The sequence below is a fragment of the Coenobita brevimanus genome, chromosome 8 (assembly GCF_032717465.1).
Source record: "Coenobita brevimanus isolate Jiangsu-jjx chromosome 8, ASM3271746v2, whole genome shotgun sequence".
Lineage (NCBI taxonomy): Eukaryota > Metazoa > Arthropoda > Malacostraca > Decapoda > Coenobitidae > Coenobita > Coenobita brevimanus.
The window spans coordinates 47,806,667-47,833,643 of record NC_136961.1 but is presented as its reverse complement, the minus strand read 5'-3'; the positions used below and the strand labels follow the sequence as shown (position 1 = coordinate 47,833,643).

At 41.8% G+C, this 26,977-nt stretch overlaps 1 protein-coding gene across 1 annotated transcript in view; it reads left to right on the top strand.

The window, feature by feature from the left end:
• The window catches only part of LOC145405892 (OTU domain-containing protein 5-B-like), a 28,627-nt gene extending 8,351 nt beyond the window's left edge, over positions 1–20,276 (top strand). The window contains exons 2-8 of the mRNA XM_080277150.1: positions 3,651–3,764; positions 5,151–5,306; positions 5,820–5,976; positions 7,089–7,300; positions 11,925–12,050; positions 12,438–12,846; positions 18,548–20,276. Of these exons, the coding sequence (XP_080133276.1) occupies positions 3,651–3,764; positions 5,151–5,306; positions 5,820–5,976; positions 7,089–7,300; positions 11,925–12,050; positions 12,438–12,846; positions 18,548–18,678 (1,305 nt within the window). The 3' untranslated portion in view covers positions 18,679–20,276. The remainder of the gene's footprint in view (positions 1–3,650; positions 3,765–5,150; positions 5,307–5,819; positions 5,977–7,088; positions 7,301–11,924; positions 12,051–12,437; positions 12,847–18,547) is intronic.
• The last annotated feature ends 6,701 nt before the right edge of the window (positions 20,277–26,977 follow it).

Here is a 26,977-nt window from a genome sequence, read left to right as displayed (position 1 = left end):
ACCCCTTTAATACTTCCTGAGATGAATAAAGTCATCTGGCAGTAGTAAACAAACTGAAAATGACATCACCCAGTTTAAAGGGCTAATGCTGATAAAACAACATGTACTCCACATAACAGTACTGTATGTGCTGGTGTCTGTACAGTAATAATAGCTAGTCTTAGGGGCATATTTTAATTGGCACTGGAGATTTGGCAATGTCTCTTACTTAGTAGTGTATTTTGCTCATTACAATTTATTTTTCTCTTGTATGTTATAATACAGACTGTTTAAATAAATAAATAATATATAATGTTTAGATGGAATATCCATCATCTAACCCATAAGATGCCAAAGGAATCTGGGATAGCTTTGCTCTTTAGAGGTATAAATAATGCAGTAAACCCCAGCTGCCTGTGAAATTAGACCCTAATGGACCATATCCAGTTGGAAGGCCTTAACCTTAGGTTTCTAAAAATGGCACTCTATGTCCCATAGAGTGGAAAATACTCAAGAACAACAGGGGACTAAGTGTATTATGCAAACCAAGTTGATATTGAAGAGATGGTACAAAGCCTCCCATGCTACTTAGAGTATGGCCCTTAATAGTGATGATGATAATAATAATAATAATAATAATTATAATAATAATAATATGGTGGTGGTACAGACAGGGGAAGGCACGAGCCGAGGCACTCTGTACCTGTCCTCCCAGTCCCCTCCCCCCTGCTGGCCCCCTCCTCCCCCTTCCGCCACACCCCGCGAGGAGAAGCGTCCTTCCCACACACCACCATCGCATTTTGAAGACACACATGAGAGCGGCCCCTCCCACAGCAAGCGTCGCTATCGGGCTAGTCCATTAAGGTACATTGGCATAGGGCTAGTTCACTGAAGTACATTGGCAAATTAGTGATGCTTTGCTGTGAAAATCTGATGTTATCTGTTACTGGGCTAGTCCATTATAGGTGAATTGACTTATTTGTAATGCATTGCTGTGAATTTCCATTTTGGGCTAGTCCACCAAGGTACATTGGCATAGCAATTATTAGTAAATTAGTGATGCTTTACTGTGAAAATACAGTGTCCAAATTTGTCCTCTAAATTTGATAGTATGTATCATACCTCCTTAAGGCCATCCCCACATCAGAAGCTACATAAGCCACACTATCTTACATGTCTGAATTGAAGCTCAGCTTATTTGTTGAAGTAACACCAGAAGCTGCAGTACATACACCACATAGTGTAACTTGTGCTTGGAGTTACCTCACTGAATAAGCTTGGTTGCAATTCAGAGGCACATAGCACATGTACTTAGAATGGCTCACATACCTTTTGATGTGGAAAGTCATTCTGATTGCAGTTTAACTAAGTAGCCTGCAGTAGAATTCATTTTGGTTGATACATTTGTAATAGATAATTGGAGAGTCTGATGGAAACACAAAATCCTTAAATTCGTGCAAGTAGATATACAGTGTGTCTTGGAAGATTTTTGAGAAACTTTAGGTGGGTGTTCTAAGACTAATTTGAGTAAAAAAAATGTTGTATCAGCATGGGCCAAAATGTTACCTGTTGTGGAGCTACAATTCTTGATGACCTCCGGGACAAAAATGATCTTCATAATTAACCCACAAGGTAATCAGTAGTTGTAGTTCTGAAATGGTTGAGAATTGAGCCCATGTTGATGTAGTATTTTCAGTCAAAATTAGCCCTTCTGAAGTTTTTCAAAATTCCTGGGACAGCCTGTATTTATAGTAGACATGTGGAGTCTGATGGGAACACAAAATCCTTGCAGAAGTGTGCGTCCCAAGCACCGGGACCACAGGGAGCACCGGGGCAACGCTTCTCCTCCCTACCCAAGCACGAGCAGTGGATGGGGTGTGGCGCCTGTATCCCATCCCCTGCCAAACCACCCCTTGCCACACACACACCAGCATTCACTACCTCATACACACCAGCATTCCCAACACACACACTCCCATCCCTTGCCACACACACACCAGCATTCCCATTCACTACCCATTGCCAGTTCAATCACCCCTGCCCTCCCAGCTGCTCTCTCTCCTCAGGTGAGCAAACCCACACTGGTACAGTGGTGATGATTATCACATTGCTTTGACACTGAAAGTGGGTTAATAACCATACAGTTTATATATATATATATATATATATATATATATATATATATATATATATATATATATATATATATATATATATATATATATATAGTGTACTATACACTCAAAAGCAAGACTCATATCCCTCTCAGCAGACCAAATCATGAGCTAGTGAATGGTTCATTCATTTTAAGGTGAAACAAGATCCAGATGCTTGTGAGATTACATTTTGGTGATTGAGAAGTCATTGGAAGATGACAGACTGGCTCATGTCTGTATGCTGGGAAGATACTGATCATTGCTTTTGTTTGCACACTTACTTTATATAAGGAGGAGTAGTTATTGATACTAGTACTGGTCTTGATACAGAAGTAAGATTATCTGTTGTATTGTGGAGCTTCCAGACTTTAGTACAGGTACTACTGTAGTTACATCCAATGTCCTCTCTCTCTCTCTCTCTCTCTCTCTCACTAAGAAAACCAAGTAGAGCCAACTGGCTTAGTGTGTTACTATCATTCAGATATCTGTATACTTAATATTACATTACCTTAAAACTTGTGCAAGCACTGTATGTGTTGTTTATATTGTATTATGAAATAGGTGAGACTTAGAGTACATGGCATGATTAGGTACATTAGGTGGATAAAAACTCCATTCATGGTGAGTCAGTGATACCCAACAATTCTTTTCTTTCACCTACTTTTCACTTCATATTCATCATCATCATCCCAACCTCTTTTCCCTCCTAAGGATAGAATGAGGTAGGGGTCTTGAGCAAAGAAAAGAAAAAAAAAAAGAACTATCTGATGTCTGCCCATTTAAATGGGTCACACACTGTTATCTTTCAGACCTGTAGAATCCAAACTCCAACTCATAGACATAAACATCCACACTTGTTATACAGCATATTGAGTAAGCTGAAAGTACACAGTTTAAGTTTCAGTATTAGGGAGTAACTCATTCTGATCATGGAACTGAGTGGGGAAAGTGCCATGTAGAAAGTTAATACCTTGAATACATTTTTTATTTCCCCATTTTAGTGTGCTTGTTTTAACCAGATGAAGATCTTTAACCCTTTTCAGGGCATTTGATAGTCAAATGTAGTCAGATTGGAGGATTGATTTGACTAACAGCCTAGGAGACACATTCCTGCTTCATAACTAAGGTGCACTGAATTCCATACACCCATGACAATAGACAAGTTGCTGGAATGGCCTAGTCTGTCAGGTGAAAACAAACAGAGTGTAGACAATTTTACCTGGCTTGTGGGAGACACTACCAGCTAGAGGGGTTAGATAGAACCTTAATTAACATCTTCACCTAGCTTGAATAAAATTGCCTGTCTGTTACTTGACACAGTTTTTTGTCCTTTGCAGTTTCTGTCATGTAGCTATGTGGCAGAAGAAGGTAATGCTGTGGTACTATGTTCTTTCCATAATACTTCTTTTACCAGCTTCATATTCTAGTATTAATCTGTTGTTACAGCTCAGCCAAATTTTTAATGTGACCAGAATATAGTGGCAAAGACTAATTATATGTACCATGTATGTACAGGCGGGTCCCTCTCAGCATCAGGAGGAAGAGGAAGAGAATGATCACAGTGGATACAACAGTGGAGATGAATACGAGCCGTTTGGGTGGAATTTGACCGCTGAACAGTGGGAGGAGGTAAGTGCAGTCATTCCTCATTGTAGAATGGGGATTCATACATATTGTACTGTATCCTATGGTTTTCAATTTTGACTTTGCCAGTGTTGGTTATTTGCAGGTAAGTTAACACAAAATACTAGTTTTTGCTGTGTTTTGGAATGATTTAAAATATGTAAAAGTGTCTGAAAGTACACTTGAAACAGCTTCTACATTCTATTGTCATTGGATACTTTGGCAAACCACAAAGGGTTTTCAGGCAGTAACATACTGTTGTTGAATTATAGATGTGGGGACGCTTTTACATGGGTTTACAATATTTTCAGATTTTCGTCATTCATGATTGTTTCTTCCCTAACACCAAGAAAAATTGAGGGATAACTGTAACTGGACCTACCAGGATCCATTTTAGCCATCCATGTACTACTTATAAGATAGGGATTGGTTCCAGAGTTTCATAAATGTAAATTATTATGCAGCTTGTCTAGTACTGTATGTTATGTATTGTGAGAGACTGGCAAATCAGTGTTATTGATACAGATGGAACTTTTATTGGTAATTTTTGCTTAATTTTCCATGAAGCTAAGAGCAAAAGAATGTAGAGTAACAACATGTAGCAAAGACTTCATGTAGTGCATGCACTGGTTGGGACAGTAATTGGGGTGCCACGACTTGGGGATACACCTCTCAACATAGTTGGTGGCTGCCTGAGTGGTTGCAGTGGGTATTTTTTGTCATGGCACCAGGCTTATTTGGATATGAACCCAGTGGACTGCAAGCTGAAGTTTCTCTTCCCCTGCAATCCACCATCGTTGTTTTGGAGGATGGAGATTGAGTTCAGGGACAGTTGTACAACCAAGCGGTGGAGTCACCAGGTTATGTTGTAGGGATTCAGGAATATAGCTGTACCCTTTTTAGCAGAAGTGGTTGTCTGCAGTCAGTGTGAAAATTGAACCCAACAGATTGCATAATGGCAGTACTGTATGTAGATAATACTGTAATACAAATGTAAATCATTTCCATAAAAATTTTCCATAGTTAGAAGCATATTTTGCGCCCCACATCCTATAGTAGTACATAAGTTGATATGGAGGGCAGCAGCTTTCTATCAGGCATGAGCAAACCAACTGTAGGGACTATTAGAAGATGGCCTGACATGGGTTGAGTATTCAGGGTGTCCAGTGTATGAATATCACTATGACTCAAAAGATCACACCTGATCCCCTAAAACACAGCTGACATTTGTCTAGTCAGCAGTACAGTAAAAATCTGTGAAAATCACCAAATAACCAAACGTCATACGGAAATACAAGACCTTACAGGATGTGATTTAAACTTGAACAGTATTATTCCAGTATATACAGTACATTAGAGGTACTGATTCTTGCACTGTATATTTATCAACAGAAGGAGAGAAGATTTGAGAAAAAGATGAAAAAGAAAGGGCTGATGATCAAGAAAATGCGCGAGGATGGGGCCTGTCTTTTCCGTGCCATAGCTGACCAGGTGTATGGGGACCAGGACATGCACAGCTGTGTCCGCAAGCACTGCATGGACTATATTGTGAGCTATGTTATATAAGTCAGTCTGTCTTATCGTTCAGTCAGTCCACCTATCTTATCTTATCCTTTATTGTCCTACAAGGAGCACAAGGGGCTATGGCCAGGCTTTCATAGTGTTGATGTCAAAGATAAAGGTAACCATTCATATGCCTCGTAGTGACATAACTTAAGCAACAAACCCCGTCATGCTTCAGATGAAAACCCATATGGGTCACATCTAGTTGGAGCATCTTAATCCACTAGCCCTACAGGTGCAAAAGGAAGCTGGAACCTCCAGTCTCATACACCTTACCCCAGTAACAGAGCAGTACTCAAAACTGACTACTGTAATAAGTCTTTATTATATTCTACTCCCCCATCTATTCTTTGTCTATTTATATACTGTACTGCATTGTGCAGATAGAGGGACCATAATACTTTGGTATGGTTGTCACTTGCAGCTTAAAGTATACCATTTATGCTAGAATATTACTATATATATATATATATATAATATAAATTTTTTTTTTTTAAGGCTCTCAACGAAGATGCATTTGCACCGTTTGTATCTGAGAATTTCCAGACTTACGTCCAAAGAAAAAGGCGGGATGACTGTTTTGGCAACCACATCGAACTAGCAGCTATGTCAGAAATGTACAACCGTATTATTGAAGTCTACTGCTACAGTGTTGGTGAGTACAGAATTAATAGGTCATCGTATCTATCTGTAGTACCTTTATGGGTATGAGCCTTAATCCTGGAAGGGGTGGGCACAAAAAATATTGTCACAGTATCACCCTGACCCCCCTCCATCAGGTTGCCCTCCCTCCAGCCTTCATTACCCTTACTCATATACCATGTCATCCCTCCAACTTTCATTCATGTACCATGTCATCCCTCCAGCTTTCATTACCCTTCTTCATATACCACACCATCTTTCCAGCTTTCATTACCCTTCTTCATATACCACACAATCATTCTAGCTTTCATTACCCTTCTTCATGGGGAGCGCGGTAGCTCTGTGGTAGGGTGTCGGGCTTGTAATCGTGAGGTTGCGAGTTTGCGCCCCGCCTGGTGGCTGCTGTGCTGGGAGGGGTAGCGCTCTCCTGTAACCCTAGCAGGGCTATATGATCTGATGGGGTCTAGCTCGGGGATTAATCCCTTACCCATCTTCATATACCACACCATCATTCCAGGTTTCATTACCCTTGTTCATATACCACACCATCTCTCCAGCTTTCATTACCCTTGTTCATATACCACACCATCTTTCCAGCTTTCATTACCCTTATTCATATACCACACCATCTTTCCAGCTTTCATTATCTTTATTGATATACCCTGCCATCCCTCCAGCTTTCATCACCCTCATTCATATACCCCCACCTACAATTTTTATCACCTTCAATCATATACCACCCCATCCCTCCACCTTATCTTTGGTCTCCTCCTTTCCCCCTCCATCCCACTCACATACACTCTCCTGGTTAATCTTTTATTCTCCATTTTCTCCCCATGGCCAAACCATCTCAGAGTAGGCTACTTTTCATAACACTTTCTAGCACATCCACATTAACGCCACAGCACTTCGTAATTTCATTAGATTTCTTTCTGTAGTGTGTTGCATTTTTTTTAATATACCTGAGATGAAATGCTTTAATATTAGAATCCTGTGCATAACCACAGACAACAAGTACAGGTATCCAATATCTGTTTTGCACTTTGGAATCAGTGTGTTCATAAATTCTGTGGTCATATATCTCATTTTTATTTGTCCCCCTCACTCTCTTCACCACCTTTGCAGAGCCCATCAACAGCTTCCAAGGTAGCCTCCAGACAGACAATGAGCCTATTCGACTGAGCTATCACATGGGGACACACTATAATAGCTTAGTTGACCCCTACAAGGCCACTATTGGTGTGGGTCTTGGCTTGCCAGGTTTCCAGCCTGGTCTGGCAGACAAAAATCTTATGAAAGAAGCCACCAGGCAGAGTGAAAATGTCCATCTTGAACAGGTCAGTTATCTTGTGTTATTATTATTGTGAATTTGTAAGTGGTAGATTCTTAACCCATGAGGATGAAGTAAGGACCAGATGGAAAGAATATTTTGAAAGCCGGACGATTGGGAATAGAGAGAGCAGAGCTGCTGTAAACATGATTGATTTGGGGTGTGTGCAGAGAAGGAATGCAATGCCAGGAAATGTAACACTTGCCTAGGTGCAGAATGCTGTGAAACAGCTGAAAAATGGGAAGGCAGCAGGGGTTGATGAGGTGTATGCAGAGATGATTAAGTGTAGTGGAGAGAGCGGCATGAAGTGCATGTTGGAGATATGTAAGAAGGCTTGGATGAATGAAACTGTGCCAGCAGAGCGGAAAAAAGGCTGTGATTGTACCCCTGTACAAAAATAAAGGTGAGCGAAGTGAGTGCAAGAATTATTGTGGCACAATTTTACTGAGTGTTGTAGGGAAGGTACATGGAAGAATTGTTATAAGAGAAAGTAAGAGAGATATCAGAAGTCCTAGTGAGTGATGAACATGATGGCTTTAGGAGTGGCAGAGGATGTGTGGATCAAATATTTGCAGTAAGACAGATAGCAGAGAAGGCTTGTGAGAAGGAGTATAAGGTGTTTATGGCATTTATGGATCTGGAGAAAACATACGACAGAGTAGACAGAGAATGAATGTGGAGGGTTTTGCACATGTATGGTGTAGATGGTAAGCTGCTAGGTGCCATCAAGAGTTTTTATGATGGTAGTGAGGCATGCGTACAGGTAAATGGGCATCTAAGCGAATGGTTCACGATCAGTGTAGGTGTGTGACAAGGTTGTGTGATGTCTCCATGGTTGTTCAATATATATATATGGGTGAGGTGATGAGACAAGTAAAAACACTTGTAATGCAGAAAGGGATGGCACTGGTAATGAATGGTGATGGATTGAATATCTCAATTTTGTTGGGTCTGGTTAGTACTTGGATGGGTGACCGCCTGGGAACACCAGATGCTGTTGGCATAATGTTCTCCCTACGTGTCAAGTGGGGTTGGTGGAGGATTAGTGCCCCTCCCTGTAAAACAATTAACTCTAACCCCTTGGCCACCCCGTTTGGGATACACGGCGTCAGGCAATGAATGAATGAATGAATGAATGTTGTATGCTGATGATGCAGTGTTACTTGCAAATACCGAACAAGAACTTGGTAGACTAGTGCAGAGTTTTGCTGATGTCTGTGAGCATCGCCTTGAGAGTATAGGTAGAAAGAGTAATGTGATGGTAATTGAGAGAGAAGGTGACTCCCAGTGTGATGTTACAGTGAATGGAGAGAGACTGGAATTGGTTAGAGATTTCTTATACCCGGGTACAGTGATAGAAAAGAGAGGAAAATGAGCAAAAGAAATGGAAAGTAGAGTGACACAAGGAAGGAAAGTAGCTGGTGCTATGAAGGCTTTGGTAAGAAGCAGAGGCTTGCTTGTTGCAGCTGCACGAGGCTTACATGAAGGAGTGTTAGTGTCAGCTTTAGCATATGGGTTTGGGACTATGATGTGGCACGAAAATGAAAAGTCAAGAGTGAGAGTAGTGGAGATGGCACTGCTGAGGAACGTATGTGGAGTACAGAGAGTGGATAGGATATGAAATAATGTGATTCATGGAAGGTGTGGAGTGAGGAAGTCTGTGGACACCAGAATTGAAGATAGTTTACTAAGATGGTATGGTCATGTGGAGAGAATGGATAACAATAGTGGTGAAAAAGGTATATATGAGCAAATTTGAATGAAGGTGGAGGGATATGGTGGCTGAGTGTGAGAGGAAGAGAGGTATGGAAGTCGGTGAGGCTAGGGAACTGACAAGAGATCAAGCTGGTTGGATGAATGTTGTGAGAAGAAGTGCATGATCAGGGATTTGGCACCCCTTTTTAATGTGACAGTGTTCAGATTGACTCTTATCAGATACATTTATGTGAAGCTACAGAATGTGGTGAAAGTTTTTTGGCATATCAGATAGAGTTAGGATTCTGGGAGCTTGAGTGATGACTGAATGGAAGCATGGACCATTGGATCGGGCAGACTTGGGCTGTCTGGACATTGCTACTCCTCGCCCCACCTCAGGGTGGGAAAGGAGGTCCGGATGATGATGATGATGATGATAGTGAAGTTGTAAACGCAGTGAACAGCGGGCAGTCCACCATTCTCTTTGGGGAGGATCAGGAGGGAGTTGAGGGATGTTTACATAACCAGGCAGCAGAGCTTTTATCTTATACTAGCATCCCGCTCTAACATCATTTTATGTTTATACTGCCAAATTGTAATGTAGAGTTTAGGACAGTAATATTGGTCCACTTTTTAGTCAGACAGTTAAGAAACTCTTACACATTGTTCTAAGAAGTGTGCTGGGCTTCAAAGATTGCATCACAGTGTTTCAAAAGTCCATCATTCACTGCCTTAGTATTGTAATGAAGCATCTCTCTCCATATATGTATGTCTGCAGTTGTATCTGTACAGTGAACAGGCTGCTAATGTATTTACGGGTCCAGGCGAATCCACATTTTGCACAGTAACTGGAGAAGCATGACGAATAAAAGCTTGCATTTAGAGTTCCCAGATTGTTTTTGTTGTTCTGGCCCCATGTTCATCTGAAATCTGAACCTGGTGGACATTGCCCTTCTGCAGTCCACCGTCCTCTTTCTTGAAGTATAGGGAAGTAGCTGAAGGGCATTTGTATATCCAGATACAAGCCACTTGGTCATGTTTGTTCCACCATGTGAAGGTGTCACCACATCATCATCATAAAGAAGTTAACAGAGATTGTATTCAATCCTTCCAGTTTAACAGGACTCTTTAAAATGTTAAATAGGCTATGAGACTTAGTAACTTTTGTACATAATTTCTTGCAATATAATTAAAGTAATAGTTCCCACTATTTTTCTGACATCATGTTTGTTTACTACTTGATCAGCTCAGTACAGTATTTGCTTACACAGTAGATTTCCCTCATGGTTATAGATATTCTGTGTTTGATACAGCTAATTAAGAAAAATGGATTTAACAGACATATGAACTTCATTGGTGAGTGATGAGTGTATGGCCCATTTCATTGAGTATTGTGTGTTGATTAGCTCCCTTTGTTGTGTTTGCTCCCCCCCCCCCCACAACTCTGGGCATAGGCTTTACAGCTTGCTCCCAAGGCCCAGTAGTCCTCCTACATACTATACACCTCTACATGTCACCCCTTCGGCTTTAACACCCACCGTCCATATTGAATGCATGCTAGAGCTGTTTCATATAGGGCTGGTTTTTTGGTATTAGCAGGGGTATTTTTACGATGTGGGTGGGATGGTAAATCAATATAGTCTGATTTTATGAAATTCAAATCCTTAAACTGTTCCCTGCCCCAGCTGGGATTTGAACCTGGGTCCAGTAGGACTGCAGGCAACCTCTCTACCGATTGAGTCACTGCCTCCCCCATCATCCTATCACCCTATACACTTGACCCTCCATATCCCGTACCCCGAATTCCCGGATTTCGGATTTCACGGACACGGGCTGAGGCCGGGCAATATTATCAAATGCCCGACATATTCCCGTACAAGTCCAGGATTCTCACAAAAGTCCGGCATTCATATTTCCCTGGTTTGGCCCGGCCACCAGAGTAGCAATAGCAGTGAGGACTCAGACATGGAGATGGCAGCAAAGCCCAAGTTGTCTGTGATCAGGGATGCCATAGACAAGATTCATCAGTATGTAGGAACTCATGAAAACCCTGAAGTTCAAGCACACTACGACCAGATTCGGCTACTACGTAGTGTAATAATAAAAGAATAACACCAGGTGGGCTGCCAGACAGAGATCTCGAGCTTCTTTGCACCGCGGGTCGGCAGGCCACGGTTGCCTCACCCAGATGCTGCTCACCCCAATCCTGTACCTGAGTCATGTCAACCTGACTCCAGTGGTGTCACCCAGCCCCCCACAGAGGTCACTACTGACTCCGACTCCGAATAACAAGTTATTCTGGGGTCCCACTATATCATCATGGCATACATAGTTTCACCTACGACATTTTAGCAAGTACAGTATTTATCCATCCATCTATCCATCATCCAATCCTACGTTGCCCCATGAGGAGTGTAGGAGCCCAGGGCTAGGCAGTTGGTCCTGACATTTAAGATGAGAGTGAGCAGCCTCACTCATCCCTGAGTGGCCTTATGTGAGCAATAAACCCCAACCACCCCTTGGATATAAACCTTCACAGGCTTTCCGACTGGAACATAATAATTACCCATTAATACTTTCCATTTATACTGTATATATATTTATATTTTTGTTATTTGAATATGTACTGCATTTATATTTATGTTATTGTGTCACTGTTATTGTTTTATGTCCTGTGTATGTTAGTTATGTTGCTATAGGTACCCTGCATTCCAGAATGCTCTAGAATATCGGAATATTTGCTGGACAATATTGGAGAATTTGGACAAAGTATGCTAAAAGTCCGGGAAATGGTGGGTAGGGCTGGACTTTTGGCATTCCCAGACTTGTTCCCCCCCCCCCCCTTTGGTCTGGGAAATGGAGGGTTGAGTGTACTTAAATGAGGAAAAGGTCACAGTTTTGATGATGATGATAACTGACAACATGCAATATTATAGGCCATGCTGGAAGATAAGATCAGAGCCACAGACTTTGAAGCAACATCAGAAGCTATTGAAGAACAAGTGGCTCATGAAAGTTACCTCCAGTGGCTACGAGACAATGATCAGCGCTCTAAAGGCCAGGTGAGTAACATTTGTCACTATAACGTGGCCAAAAATTGCCATCTGAGTTGTTGTTTAGCTGTAACAATAGAGTAAGACAATGTTTCTTGCTGTGGAAAGGATCCAGAGCTGTAGTATTGTTTTTATTATTATTTTTTTTTTAAGCTGTAACTGGAGAATAATCAATAGGATATAATACAAGCCACAAAAGAGTGCTATGGAGAGGATACAGAGCCTCAGTACTGTCTTTTTCTGTCAATTAGCAGTGTGAAATAAGCTGGAATAGGACAAAAATCTAGGCGAAAGTGAATGAACTGGAGTGTTGATCAGTGTATTACTGGTACCTGTTGTGATTGTTTCCCATTTGTAAAAAGCATAAGTGTATTCTTCATTTCTTTTATTGTTCAGCGATCACCATCATCACCCTCAAGCTCTGGGCCCAGTGAACGGTGCCAGCGAGGCCGCACGTCACCTCTCGTTGGTGCTGGAGCAGAAGGCACATCAGAGGCTGCTCGTAGCTCACCCCGTGCATCCACCGACCTGGCCCGACTGTCCCCTCGTGCAGCTGCACCATCCCCCAGAGGTTCCACATCCCCCCGCGGGTCTGCCTCCCCTCGTGCACCCTCCAGCTCTAAGGACACCTCCACCTCATCCCCCTCACCCACCAACACCACCTCCAAACCCGACCATGACCCTGCTGTCCCTGGCTCATCAAAAGACCCAGTGCCTTCATCCTCAGGGCACTCTGTTTCCATGGGGGAGTTTACTGTCAATGAGAGAGCTTCTTTCTTGAACCATCTCCCACCTCACATATTTGGTAAGAATATAAACTCTTTATCAGATAATGGCTAAATAGACTTGCTTAGATATTATGGTCCTGTGAAGAGAATGGATGTGAATAGAGTGGTGAAAAGAGTAAATCAGAGCAAGTTTGGCAGCGGGAGGAGGCATGGTAGACCAAGCTGTATAAATATTGTGTGTATGAGAAAGAAGGTATGGAAGCTGTTGAGGCTCGAGAACAGATGGGATCGGGCTGGCATGATAGGTTTTTTACAGAGGAGTCTATGACATGGGTTAGGCACCCCTTAACTTTGCAGTTGTAGAATAGACTCTTATCTGATAGTTACATGTGGACAGGTGTACCTTGGTGGAGCCAGGATTCCAGGGACTTGTATGGTGGATGAATGCATTTGTGGTCCATTTCATTAGTCAAGCTTTTCCTGGCTTCTTGCACACTACCTCACTCCACCTGCTGGTGGTGGTGGTGGGGGGGGGAAGGCAGGAGGAGGATGATACCGGTACTTAACTTTGATGATGATGATGGTGGTGGTGATGAGGGGTCTTTGAGTTACAGTAAGCCTTTTATTTATTTATTTTTTCTGGATTTATTTAAGAAATTGGTGCAGAGGTTGAAACCATGAGGCTAGAGTAGTTCATGAAAGTGGGATGGTTGGCAGATAAGAGGAATACCAAGAAACGATGGAGATGGATGAGAATACAGTGCAGGCAATGGGGGCGCTCACCATCCACTCACTCGATGAAATGCTGCTTTCGGGTGTCTGCCCTTTCCTCTCCTCCCTATATTCCTTCCTTCCTTTTCTGTCTTTCTTTACTTCATTCTTTCCTTGTCCTTCTGCCTGTTGGTGACTTTACACTCCCTCTTTTGTCTTGCGTTCATTCATACTTTCCTCTTCCTTCTGCCTATGGGTGATTCTACACTGATTGACAAGCCTAATGGTTTCCTGTACACCAGGAAACTAGTACGCTGGGTGGTAACCATATAACCAAATTATGGCGCCTGGTGGTTTAGTGAGTAACTACATTGCTCCAATCGGATTGAGCCGGTGAAGGTTTATATCCAAGGGGTGGTTGGGGTTATTACTCAGGTAATGCCACTCAGGGATGAGTGAGGCTGGTCACTCTCATCTTAAATGTCAGGACCAAATTGCCTCGCCCCGGGCTTCTAGGCTCCTCATGGGGCAACAGAGGATTGGATGATGGATGAATGTAATATATATTACAACTTTTTACATGCATTTGTTTCTGTAATTTGGGGGAAACTGGTACTTCATCCCATAAATGACAGTGGGACTAAAGAAGGGAATTTTTCAAAATTTACTAAGGACATACTAGAAAAAGGGAATGAAAGTAAGTCTATGTATAACAAGGACAGTCTGTATTTGGAGAAGGATGGTGTGTCATGGACTGGGGGTGTGCGATGGAGTAGCTAACAGTAGCATTTGAGGTCAGTTTGTTGAAGTTACCCCTCACAGAATGCAGCATTAGACTACAGATAGGTAGATTGGTGTGATTATTCTGCAGTACACCAGTTGTCATATCTAATGCAATTCTGTGTGCATGCATGTAGTGCAGCCAAAACTGGAAAAAGGATTTTGATTATACTTGTTAGGATGGTCACAACTGGGTCACAAGTGGGCCTGTTTCAGCTTCATGTTTTGTAAAATTTTCAAAACGGGTGTCCCTCCCCTGTGGTGTAGGGGACACAATCTGGCTGCACTATGGGGTGGTACTACTACTCTGCGGCCAGGTTGTGTTAGGAAGAATACTGCCACCGTATTCCCTGCATGTCGTAAAAGGCGACTAAAAGGGGCGGGGTGAGGGGACTAGGGACCCCCTCCTCTGTTTTTTAGTTCCTAAAAAGAGACAGGCCAGAAAAAGGGATGGGGGACTGAGTTATCCCCTTATCCTGAAGATTGGGTCTATGAATGTGCGTGGATGTAGTACGTTTGAGGCTAAAAGGGAGGAGATTGGGAGAATGTTTGTGAGAAGAAAGTTGAATGTGTTAGCTTTGAGTGAAATGAAGATGAAAGGGAAGGGTGAGTCAGTGTTTGGAGGTGTGAATGGAAGATTGTCAGGTGTTGATAGAGGAAGGGCAAGAGAAGGTGTTGCCTTGTTAGTGAGTCCGGAAGTACAGCAGTGTGTGATTGAATGGAAAGAGGTGTCATTGAGACTGATGTGGTTGAAAGCGAAATTTGAACGTGAGTTGTTGGTGTTTGTGTGTACATATGGGCCTGGTAGTGAAAGGGATGAAGAAAAGAGGGAGTCTTTCTGGAATGATGTTGATGAGTGTCTGCAGAGTTTTGGAGCGAATGTGAATGTGGTAATGATGGTAGATCTGAATGCTAGAGTGGGAAATGTAGCAGTTGAAGGTGTGGTTGGTATGCATGGTGTGGCTGGAAGAATTGAAAATTGGGAACAAATGATAGCGATGTGTGTTGAGCGAGAGATGGTGATTGGAAATACGCTGTTTGAGAAGAAAGATATTTGTAAGTATACATGGGTGAGACAGGAGGGTGGAAGGGTTGTTGATAGAGCTTTGATGGACTATGTGGTTGTGTCTAGGAATGTAATAGGAAGATTGTTGGATGTGAGAGTTCTGAGAGGGGAGGGTGGAGGTATGTCTGACCACTTCTTGGTGGAGGAAAAATTAAGAGTAGGTAAGAGATGGGTGAGAGCTAGGAGGGTTAGGTGTGGCAGGGAGGTTTTGAAAGTGAGTGAGTTGGATAAAAGAGAGAAAAAGATAGAGTATCAGGAGAAATTGAAAGATGAGTGGAACGCAGTGAAAGATCGGGAAAATGACAGTGTGGAGGAGGAATGGCAGTTTTTTAAGAGTGCTGTGGTGGGGCATGCAGAAGAGGTGTGTGGTGTGAGAAAAGGAAGTGAATGGTGGTGCGAGGAAGTAAGTATGGCTGTGGCTGAGAAGAGACGTGCATATGAAGTGTGGCTGCAGAGGAAGGATGAGATGTCACATGAAAGGTATAAGGAAAAGAGGAATAGGGCGAGAAGGGCTGTGTGTGATGCTAAAGTGGCAGCAGATGAGAGGTGGGGTAGGCAGCTGACAGAATTTTCAACAGAATAAGAAAATGTTTTGGAAGGAGGTGAAAAGGGTGCGAAAGGGAGAGTCTGGGAAGGAAGAACAAGTAAAAGCAGAGGATGGAAGGATGTTAATTGAGTTGGATGCAGTAAGGAAGAGATGGGCAGAGTATTTTGAAAGATTGTTAAATGTAGAGGAGGAAAGGGTGGCTGAGATTGTGGCAGATGGAAGGGTGCAAGGAATAAATGTGTTGGGAGAGTTGAATGATTCTTTGATCACAAAGGAGGAGGTGGAGAAGGCAGTAAAGGAGATGAAAACAGGGAAAGCTGCACGTATGGATGGGTGTGCTGTGGAATGCCTGAAGGGTGGTGGAGTGACTATTGTTGACTGGTTAGTAAGATTGTTGAATGTGTGCTTTGTGAAAGGTATGGTGCCAATTGACTGGGCAAGTGCTTGTGTGGTCCCGTTGTATAAAGGCAAGGGTGATAAGTATGAATGTACTAGCTTCAGGGGTATAAGTCTGTTGAGTGTTGTAGGTAAGGTTTATGGTAGAGTGTTAATTATGAGAGTTAGAGAGGGTACAGAGGGAGTGATTGGTGATGAGCAGTGTGGCTTTAGGAGAGGGAGGGGATGCGTGGATCAGGTGTTTGCTGTGAGACAAGTGTGTGAAAAGTATTTAGCGAAAGGCAAGGATGTGTTTTGGGCATTTATGGATTTAGAGAAAGCGTATGATAGAATTGATAGGGAGGCTTTGTGGACTGTTTTAAGATTGTATGGTCTTGATGGTAGGTTACTAAAAGGGCTGAAAAGTTTTTATGTAAATAGTAGAGCGTGTGTAAGAGTGGGAAATGCTGTGAGTGATTGGTTTCCTGTGAGAGCGGGGCTGCGACAGGGATGTGTGATGTCGCCTTGGTTGTTTAATATTTACATGGATGGTGTTGTAAGGGAGGTGAATGCAAGAGTTTTAGGTGGAGGTCTAAGTCTGGTGAATGTTGATGGTGGAGAGTGGAATCTGAAGCAGCTGCTGTTTGCAGATGATACTGCACTGGTGGCTGATTCAGAGGAGAGATTGAGACAGTTGGTAGAGGAGTTTGGAAGGGTGTGTGAAAGGAGGAAATTGAAAGTAAATGAGAATAAGAGTAAAGTGATGAAGTGTACGAGGTTGGTAGATGGTAGGGGGATGAGTATAGTTTTGAATGGCGAGTTGCTTGAGGAGGTAGAGTGTTTTAAATATCTAGGGTCACATGTTGCTGTGGATGGAAGAATAGATGCAGAAGTGAAGTTTAGAATAAATGAAGTAGGAAAGGTGCTGAGAGGAATGAAAAAGTGTTTAGATGTCGTTCGCTTAGAATGGATGTAAAGAGAAGGCTGTATGAGGGTGTTGTGGTACCAACTGTGTTATACGGGGCTGAAACATGGAATATGGGTGTAGCAGAGAGGAAAAGTTTGAATGTAATGGAGATGAGGTGTCTGAGGAGTATGTGTGGAGTGACGCGTACGGATTGAGTGCGAAATGATGAAGTGCGCAGGAGAACTGGAGTTGTTCGGAAGATGGCTGGTAGAGTTGAGCGGAGGGTGTTGTGATGGTTTGGGCATATGGAGAGAATGGATAATGAGGGATTGGTGAAAAAGATAACTAGATCTGATGTGAGAGGTGTAAGGCTGAGAGGAAGACCATGAATAGGATGGATGAACAGTGTGAAGAGAGCACTGGATGTGAGAGGGATGTCTGTTGAGCAAGGAAGAGTGGCTGTGCGTGACAGAAAGAAATGGAGAGAAATTGTGAATGACGCAGCCCTGAGGGGATATTCTCCCACATTTGGTCTGATCAGCTAGTCAGGTCAGGTGCGGGTAAGGGGATGGGTCTGTTATGATGTGGCAGGGGTAAACCAGTTCTGCTGTCGGGCCCTGCTGCGGATGTCACTGATTGCATTGCGCAGTTGACTCTTGTGCGGTGTGGTGCGGTGAGGATCTGTCCGTTCTCCCCTTTGGGGCTAAGATGCGAATGAATGTGTTTGAATGGATTTCTAAATGGGGAGTGTGTCGTCCTGTCTCGGTTACCTCCCTTTCCTTGGGGGAAGCAGCCTAGGTATATAGATAGATAGATAGTGTTTTGGCCCCTAATTGTTCCCTTTGGTTTTACATAATGCAAAATACTTTGGGAAGTTTTCATAGATTTTCTTGCATCTTCACAGGAGCAAGTGGGTAAGTGTTTGCTGTAGTGGTTTCAAGCACAGCAAAACTCGGTCCAGAATTGGTTCTCACTTGAGCAAGTTCTGAATGGCTCGATAGGACTGCGAAGCTTTCGTAATGATACTGTACATTAATGTACTTTAACCTTGAGTCTGCTGACATATTTCTCAGTTAATCAGGCTGCTGTCAGTTGATTTTATTCATCATTGGTGGACCTATAATACTGAAAAGATTGTTGATGGGTACATCTAACTCCTGTTTAAAGTTTTCCCAAGTTAAATAAATGGACTTTGACAGCAAGAATAAAATGAAAAGCACATTGTTGTAAAGGAGTTACCCTGTGGAATACAGTTAACCCCTCAAGGAGCCTTCCAAGCATATAGGTTTGAAGTATGAGTTTAACATAGTCCGAGTTGTGAGTTGCATTCCATAGGGTAAGTATTACAGTAGTATGTTTTAAAGTCTAAGGAACATACTTTTCCTTCTGCAGGTCTGAGTGAGTACTCGAGTGCAGAGGCAGACATCCTGGCCCAGGTGCTCGCAGCTAGTCAGCAAGAGTACCTCGAGTCCCTTAAGACCAGAACCAAGGATGACAACTCAGATGCATCCTCTTCCTCATAACACCCCTCAAGCCAATGCCAACATTACCTCCCCTTTTATGCACTTCTTACCATCACCTACCTCCTCCTAGCACTGTATCTCAACTATCCAACATCTCTTTGACACTTCTTTGGCACTTACACCCTTCAGCCACTGACATTTCTCTTTTCTCTCTCTCTTGTACCCTTGCGGACGATAACTTTCTTCCTCTTGTACTGTATGCTATCTCAGCTGCTCTGCGTCTCTTCAGTACTTCTTTGGCATTTAGTCACCAACTTCAGTCACACTTGGCTGCACACTTAAGCTGCTGACATGTCTTTTTACCATTTACTATCCTTACGTACAATCACTTATCCCTGTCTTGCACTGTATCTCAGCTACACAACATCTCTTCAACACTTCTTTGGCCATCATTTACAACTACAAGCATCTGATCCTACTGCCACTCCCCAACTCAGTGCCCACTCCTGTGTACCCAGCTCGCTGCTCTATCACAAATTCTTCCTGAATGCTTGTGTTCTTGTGCTAAGCAGTATGTCAGCTTCTGGCAAGTGCATAACTGGAACAAGCTTACCTCTCACATGATATGGCAATATCATATGCATATGCAGTACATTATATGATATACATATATTCATTATTATTAAACTGCTGTTAAGGTAACTATACAGAATGTGGCATACTATCACAAACATAACCAAATTTCTATATTCAGTGTCCAGTGTTCTTCTTAGGCTAATTTCTTTAGCATACAGCAAGTCTTGCAAAGCCATGTGTGTATGGCATTGAAATTTCTCATTTGCTATTGCCAAATCTATTTATTTATTTATTTTACTATTTTCACAATCCTTTACTATTGTGTGTCATTGCTGGTACTTTGAATATGGTCTGAGTAAACCAGATGTCATTATTTTTAAACTGGTTAAAGCCTTTATTTTTCAGTTTCATTACTGGCATTATGAATATGGTTGAGTAAATCATATGTCAGTAGTTATTTTTAAATTGGGTAATACTTCTTTTTAGAGAATCCTTTAGTTACAAGTTTCATTACTGGTACTGTGAAGATTGTGTCTGTAAGCCAAATGTCTTTAGTTATTTAAAAAAAATTGTGTTTTGGGCATTTCCATCAATCCATGGTATTGTTGTTTGCAACAGTACTTGGAGTAGAGCTTGTATGATGTGTTCATTTATCAGTGCTACTGTATAATGAGGTTGCTTCTCAGAACTCCTCACTTGACCCCCTGAATTCAGTTGGTGTCCTGTTTAGTTTATTCTTGCTGCTACCAGGCAATTTTATTCGACTTACGAAAGGCCTCACGTATTGAAAGGGTATATCAGTACTTTAACATCGCCAGTGTGAATTGTTTATTTTTAGTTGAATATAATTGTCGTATGGCAAGAAAATAATGAAAGACATCCCTTGTGTTCAAAGGGCCAGATGTCAGTAATCTCAGCAATATGTACATAAATCATCTCATCATCATAACTTAAGGCTGCTCATCTTTATCTTAGGGTTGTATTCCAAGTCACTTTCGGATTTCATAACACCTCTTCCATAGCAATTTATTCTGCACACTACACCTCAGTATCCTGTATGTTTTTAATTAAAGCAATGTTGATATTAACAGAAGATAAATAATATGCATGAGAGTGGGCGCTCGCCATCCGCTCACTCAATGTAGTGCTACTTTGGGTGTCTGCCCATTCCTCTCTTCCTTCCTTCCTCTTCTGTCTTTCATTCCTCTTCCTTCTGCCTATGGGTGACTACACTGAGTGACATGCCAAATGGTTTCCTGTACACCAGGAAATCATTTACAACACTGGGTGGTAACCATATGACCAAATTATGGTGCCTGGTGGTGTAGTGGGTAATTAAGGCTCTCCAATCAGATTGAACCGGTGTAGGTTTATATCCAAGGTGTGGTTGGAAGTTACTGCTCACATAATGCCACCTAGGGATGAGTGAGGCTGGTCACTCCCATCGTAAATGTCAGCACCAACTTGCCTAATCCTGGGCTCCTACACTTCTCAAGAGGCAACACAGGATTGGATGGATGGATGGAGTTTTAGAGTGTAATCTGCAAAATAAACAGCAAGAGGTGCTATGAAGCTTCTTATGTGAATTAAAGTACAGATCAGTCTCTTCAACTTGTTTAATAGAGAATGTCTCAGTCACCTTGAATTGGCATGTGTCCCTTAGCTTAACTATTTCATAATTTCAGTAATTAGTAAGAAAGCTTTGTCTTTAGTCTCTTTCTAGTTTAGAGTTAGCATCTACTGAATAGTAATTTGAAGAATGAAATACGATTATGCAAAACTCACTGATCCAGCTCGAGCTTTGGGTTGGCCAGTGGCATCTCCTTGTGATAAGTCAAATGGTGTCTTACCAGCAAGTTTTGTAATAACAGCGAACTTATATGTTGAAACAAATTCCATACGTTTAATTTAGGAAGTCACCGTTAAGTTTAAGAATAGATATTGGTTGTATTAATAAATGGTTTGATGAACAGGATTTTTGTTTAAGTTTGGAACTAGAGGAAGCATTCCATCATATTTTTTTCCCTGCATCTTTGTGTTATGGCTAAATTAAGCATACAGTAAAACCTCACTATAACAGACTAACTGGGGCTCATGCCATTCCGAAAAAGGTGAAATTCCGATAAAAGCAACATCCGGGCTTTCCCCTGCTAACCCAGACTTTTTCTGATATATCAGACATTAGTCTGGATCGTACCAACAGTTTTTAAACTGTTATAACTACCATTGCAGTACTGTACACTATTATACATTCACTACAGTAATCAAATGGTATAATATACATAATAATACTGTACTGTACACTGTTAAACATGTCTCATATTTACCTTATTCTGGTGAACACAGTTTAAGTGGTCAGGCAGTCCAGACAGCTTCTGGCTTTATCGGACGTTTTCCTCGATTCTGATAAAAGCAAATTCCGGTCTATTGAAGTCCATTATATCAAGGTTTTACTGTATAGCTACCGTATTAATAATTATATTTGAATGTTTTCAAGATAGGCTTGGGATTTAAAAGGTGGGTTTGTAGATGTTTCTCCTGTTATTGTGTATTCCGGTTACCAAATTTATGAAACAAAAACCCTGTACTGTGTGCTTGGTAATCCTCTGCTGTTTAAATTTAACTGGGTACATGCAAGTTTTAGAATGCCCCACAGTATGACATACCCTTTAAAAGTTTTTTTCCCTTAGTTCAAATTAACTATGAAACATAATATAAACTTTTGATTGAAGTCAATGATTAAGCAGAAAAGGCATATGAGATCTAAGGAGTAGATATCACAGAGTAAAGATTACATGGTAATATGACAAAAATAGCTACTTTTGGTCACTTTCAGGCTTGTTGAATCTGGTAATGCATGATAAATTATTATTCATTCATTCATTATCTAAAAACATTGCAAGTACCCTATTGTTTTATTTTCCGACTGTGTGGATATGTGTGAATCAGGACACAAGATTCTAGTGTACATGTGTAGTGTGTTCAGTATTCTGTAAAAAAAAAAAAAAAAAATGACAGTATAGCCAATTTAGTGGAAATCTACTGGTGCTTGAAGTGTCTCATGCAGAATCTTCCTATGAAAAGTAGCGCAGCTCTTTTATTGCCTCTACACTGTACATCAGCTTGAAGAAAAACCAATGTAGGATGACATTCCTCCAAGACTATACTGTACTGGACTCTTTCCACTTAACTTGTCCTAAAACTGATATCTCTATTTTGAACGATCATTTGTAACGATAGATCTGCTTATCTCTATTTTGAACGATCATTTGTAACGACAGATCAGCAGAATATGATGCTAGGCATGAAGAAGTTCTATGGAAAAGATGTAGATTCATAGCATTCTCTGTGCCACTGAGTGATGTGAAATAATTTGCAAAAGAAGGAAAATCTGGGTCAAGTTAAGGTGAAAGAACTATAGTAGACCAAACAGCTCTAACCCCTTCAATTTATGGACATATTTTTCCATTAATTATTACCACTTACATACAATTTCTTGCAGGTTAGAGGAGACTTACTGCAGTGAAGGGGTTATTGAAGTCTACATCTAACCCTTCCAGCCCTTAAAAGCCTCCCATAGTCTGAATTTAATTGTTTGGAAGTATGACGAATTTACTATAAAAGACATCATTGTAGTGATGGGGTTAACTGGCCTCTAAATGTGTACAGTATATTCTGTGTATTTGACCTCTGATATTAGTGAATAATGGTAACTGATTAGAGGTAGGTTGTACTGTATTTAAAAATGTGAAGAAAGAATCAGTAAGAGAGAACAGAACTTAAGCTTTATTTAAGAACTGGGAAGAAATAACTGATAAACAAGAGTGGAAGTAGTAGATAGGTGGATAATGCACTACACAGGACAAAGCATAACATCCCATCCTTGATTTTGCTGCAAGCGTTAGAGAAATATCCCATTAAGAAGAAAGTACCCAAGTGCGACATGGGTAGTATTCAAGAACTATGAGGAAAAGGTGAATGACAAGAACAGATCTAGGAATGAACTTGTGAAGCAGTCGTCCCAGCCAGAAAAAGACAAGCAAGAGTTATCCTATACTAGTGCTTCCAAAGCAGCCAAGATCAACCAGTCTTTAATATGAATGCAGTACTGCATCTCATCTATACCTGCCCAAATTTGGGTTAATATTTCTTCAGAAGCATATTTATACTGTAGTTTACTCTGTTGGTTCTGTTGACTTTTGAGGTACTTTGCTAAGAGAATGTCTAGCTTGCTATGTGGAATATGAGTTCATCATTAAACTGTGTGGTCTACCTATGATTCACCTCTTTAATTTGGATTACTGCTGACACCAGTGAATATTAACCAAACCATGAGAGCTTTGGGTAATTGCTCGACTTACCTAATAGTAGGAGATTGTTTTTATTGGCATTACCACTAATATTTTGTTCATATAAAATTTAAAAACTTGTCATAGTATATGCCATTACATACTACACCTTTTAACAGTCCAAAATTGTCTGTAGACTAAAGCCTATGTATTATGCAGGCAAAATCATATCAAGTACTCTACATGATTCCAAATATTTGGATAATAAATATGAAAACAGAGTGCCAGAAAATTTCTTCATTTTAGTGCCTAATTTATTCATTCATTCATCTAATCCCTGTTTGCCCCATATAAACAGAAGTGTAGGGGCCTGAGGCCAGGCCACCCAGTCCCAACATTAAGCAAGGTTGATCAGCTGCATTTGTCCTTGATTGGCATTATGTGAGCAAGAAATTCCAGCCATCTCTGAGATGAATACCCGTACAGGCTTCATCCAGTTGGAGTGCCTTAAACTCAGAAGATCACTAGGCATCAGTTGGTTATATGGTGCCATATGGTCAGATACCTGGCACTAGGAATCCATTATTAATTTCAGTTCAGTTTGGTTTTATGGTTACCACCCTGCATAATATATGGTTTCCTGGGTTACATGAAACCACTGAGCTTGTCACTCATCGTAGAGTCACCTGAGAATAGAGAGGCAGCACTACATAAAGCAAGAGGATGATGGGCACCCCCCACCCACCACAAATGCTTTATATATAATCACCTAAAATTTACAATATAAAGAATAACACAGTTCATGAGGATAGCACTTCAACAATATTCTGACTTAAGCTCAGAGACAATGTGAAACTCATTTAGAGTTGTTGGATGATTGCATGAAGCATATTGAGTGAATGACTGTGTGAGTAGATCAGTGTCAGAATGGGCATATGATGATCCACTGGTTGTTCAGTTATTCAGTGTACTCATATGAATGGATTTATGAGAGGTCAAAAGGATTATGGAAGCAGGAGTGATGCAAGCAAATAATGGAGAGGGATGGATCACAACAAAGTGATGCATGCTGATAGTGTTCTTTCTGCCTATCATTCAACCCTTCCTTGCCTCCTCAGTACAGACCTGGGGATAGACTACTCAGTCCCATCATTTATGGCAAGGATGCCCAGTTTATCAACTAAGAAACATTATGTGAAGTGAACCTTAACTACCCCATGGATACAAACCTTAATGGGCCTTATCCAATTGAAGTGGCTTAACCTGACTATCCATGCATCCTCTAATGGTTATATGGTTACCACCCAGTGTAGTTTATAGCATCCAGATTTAAAGGAAACCATTTAGCTTGTCACTCAGTGGGGAAAGTGGTGGTTGAGTTGGCAGAGATGCGACCTGAAAGTCCCAATGGACTCAGATTCGAATCCTGGCTGGAACATGGGACAGTTTAAGGGTTTGAATTTAGATAAAGCAGAGTTTATTGATCTACCATGTGACCCGCCAACATGCTGTAAAAACACCTCCGCTAATACCAATACACCTAGCATATATTCAGTATAGATGGTGGGTATTAGTGCTGAAGTGGTGACGTGGAGGTGAAGCACACAGGACTATTGGACTTTAGGGAATGGGCTGCGAAGCCTATGCCCAGAGTCACACACACACAGTTATCCAAAGGTAGCATCACGTTGTGCGAGGGGATAGTGGGTACCCCACACACTCACTTGTGCTTGCTAATAGTGAAATCACAGAATTCTGAAGGCTTTTGTGGATATAAATAAAGGTATCCCCCTTCCCTCTGGGCAATCTGCTCCCTGAGGCCCAGCTGTTCGCTTATATGCCACACACCTTCACATCACCATTTTGAAACACTGTGTCCCCATTCCTTCCACATCAAATGTATGCAAGCACTAGCGTAAACAGTATGTTTGCATCTTGCTGAAGTTCAATGAACACTTAATGAATCTGTCTGTCTAGGATTGATCTGCCCTTTCAGACAACAAATCACTGCTCAAGCCACCTGACCACCACCTTCCACAGAGTAAGGGGGTGAGGCAGTATGATGTTTTGATGAATAGAAACAGACTCAAACTTATGGAAGATTTCGAACATGAAGTAGTAATGCAAACACAAAGTAATGACGGCAAAAAAAAAAAAAAAGAGCAGAGCAGCTAAAAGAATACAGCGATCAGTGCTATGATTATCAAGATACAAAGTTGCATAACAGATGGGTATGGATCTTATTGTACTGTAGTTATAAAGGTAACAAATGAGACAGTCATAATGGGACTTGCTTCATATACATGGGTGGTGTTGGTAGGATACTGTAAATATAGACTGATGGCAGATGTGGAGTATCGAAGACGACCAAAGAGGAGAACAGTGTGCTTGAATGGCATAATCATACAGACAATGGATATCCATCCACCCATCATCCAATCCTACGTCTCCCCATGAGGAGCGTAGGAGCCCGGGGCCAGGCAAGTTGGTCCTGATATCATTGATATGTAAGATGAGAGTGGCCAGCCTCACTCATCCCTGAGTGGCATTACGTGAGCAATAAACCCCTACCACCCCTTGGATATAAACCCCCACCAGTTCCATCCGATTGGAGTGCCTTAATTATCCACTCAACCACCAGGCGTCATAATTTGGTTATATGGTTACCACCCAGCAGAGTAAACGGTTTCCTGGTGTACAGGAAACCATTTGGGTTGTCAAAGAGTAGAGGCACCCATAGGCAGAGGGAAGAGGAAAAAATGAAGGAAAAAAAGAGACAGAAGAGGGAATGTAAAGTCACCCGTAGGCAAAAGGCAGAAAGAAGAAAGAATGAAGGAAAGGCGGAAGAAGGAAAGGCGGAAGAAGGAAGAGGAAAAAGGGCAGACACCCAAAGCAGCACTGCATTGAGTAAATGATGAGCGCCCCCACCTGCCACACTAGTTTGAAAAGCATATATGTTAAGTGTGAGAGTGGGGTGGGGTGGAGAAGAAATGTAAGACTCTGAAGACAGCTTTATATGAGAAACATATGAAAGATAAAGAGGCAAAGAAATAACGACAGAGATGTGGATGAGTTAAATATGTATGTAAGGTAGAAGACAGCTCGCTATCATCGACCCTAGGTCTTACCATAAGACTGAAGTGTGACTACAAAACAGTAATGAAATACCCGCGCGGAGAGGTAAGCCGGACACCACAATCCAAGAGGGGTTCGGGGGGGGGGCGATACCCACCCCACCAGGAGATGACAGGGAGGCTGGCTCACTTGTCATACCTTCCAGGCAAGAGCGTCTTATCTCCCTCGCGACCCAACGCCTCTTCTCCGCAGCCAGACCACCCGGCAGTGTACAGGAAAAGTTCGCTACACTCCGGCGGAGGGAACGCTCGCCAGAATCGGGGTGGGACTTGTAGTGACAAGATCCCAAGCAGACTCTCGGACGACGAGTCCCCTGGATCGGCCTTCTTTTTGATAAAGGACTCAGGAGGAACCTCAAA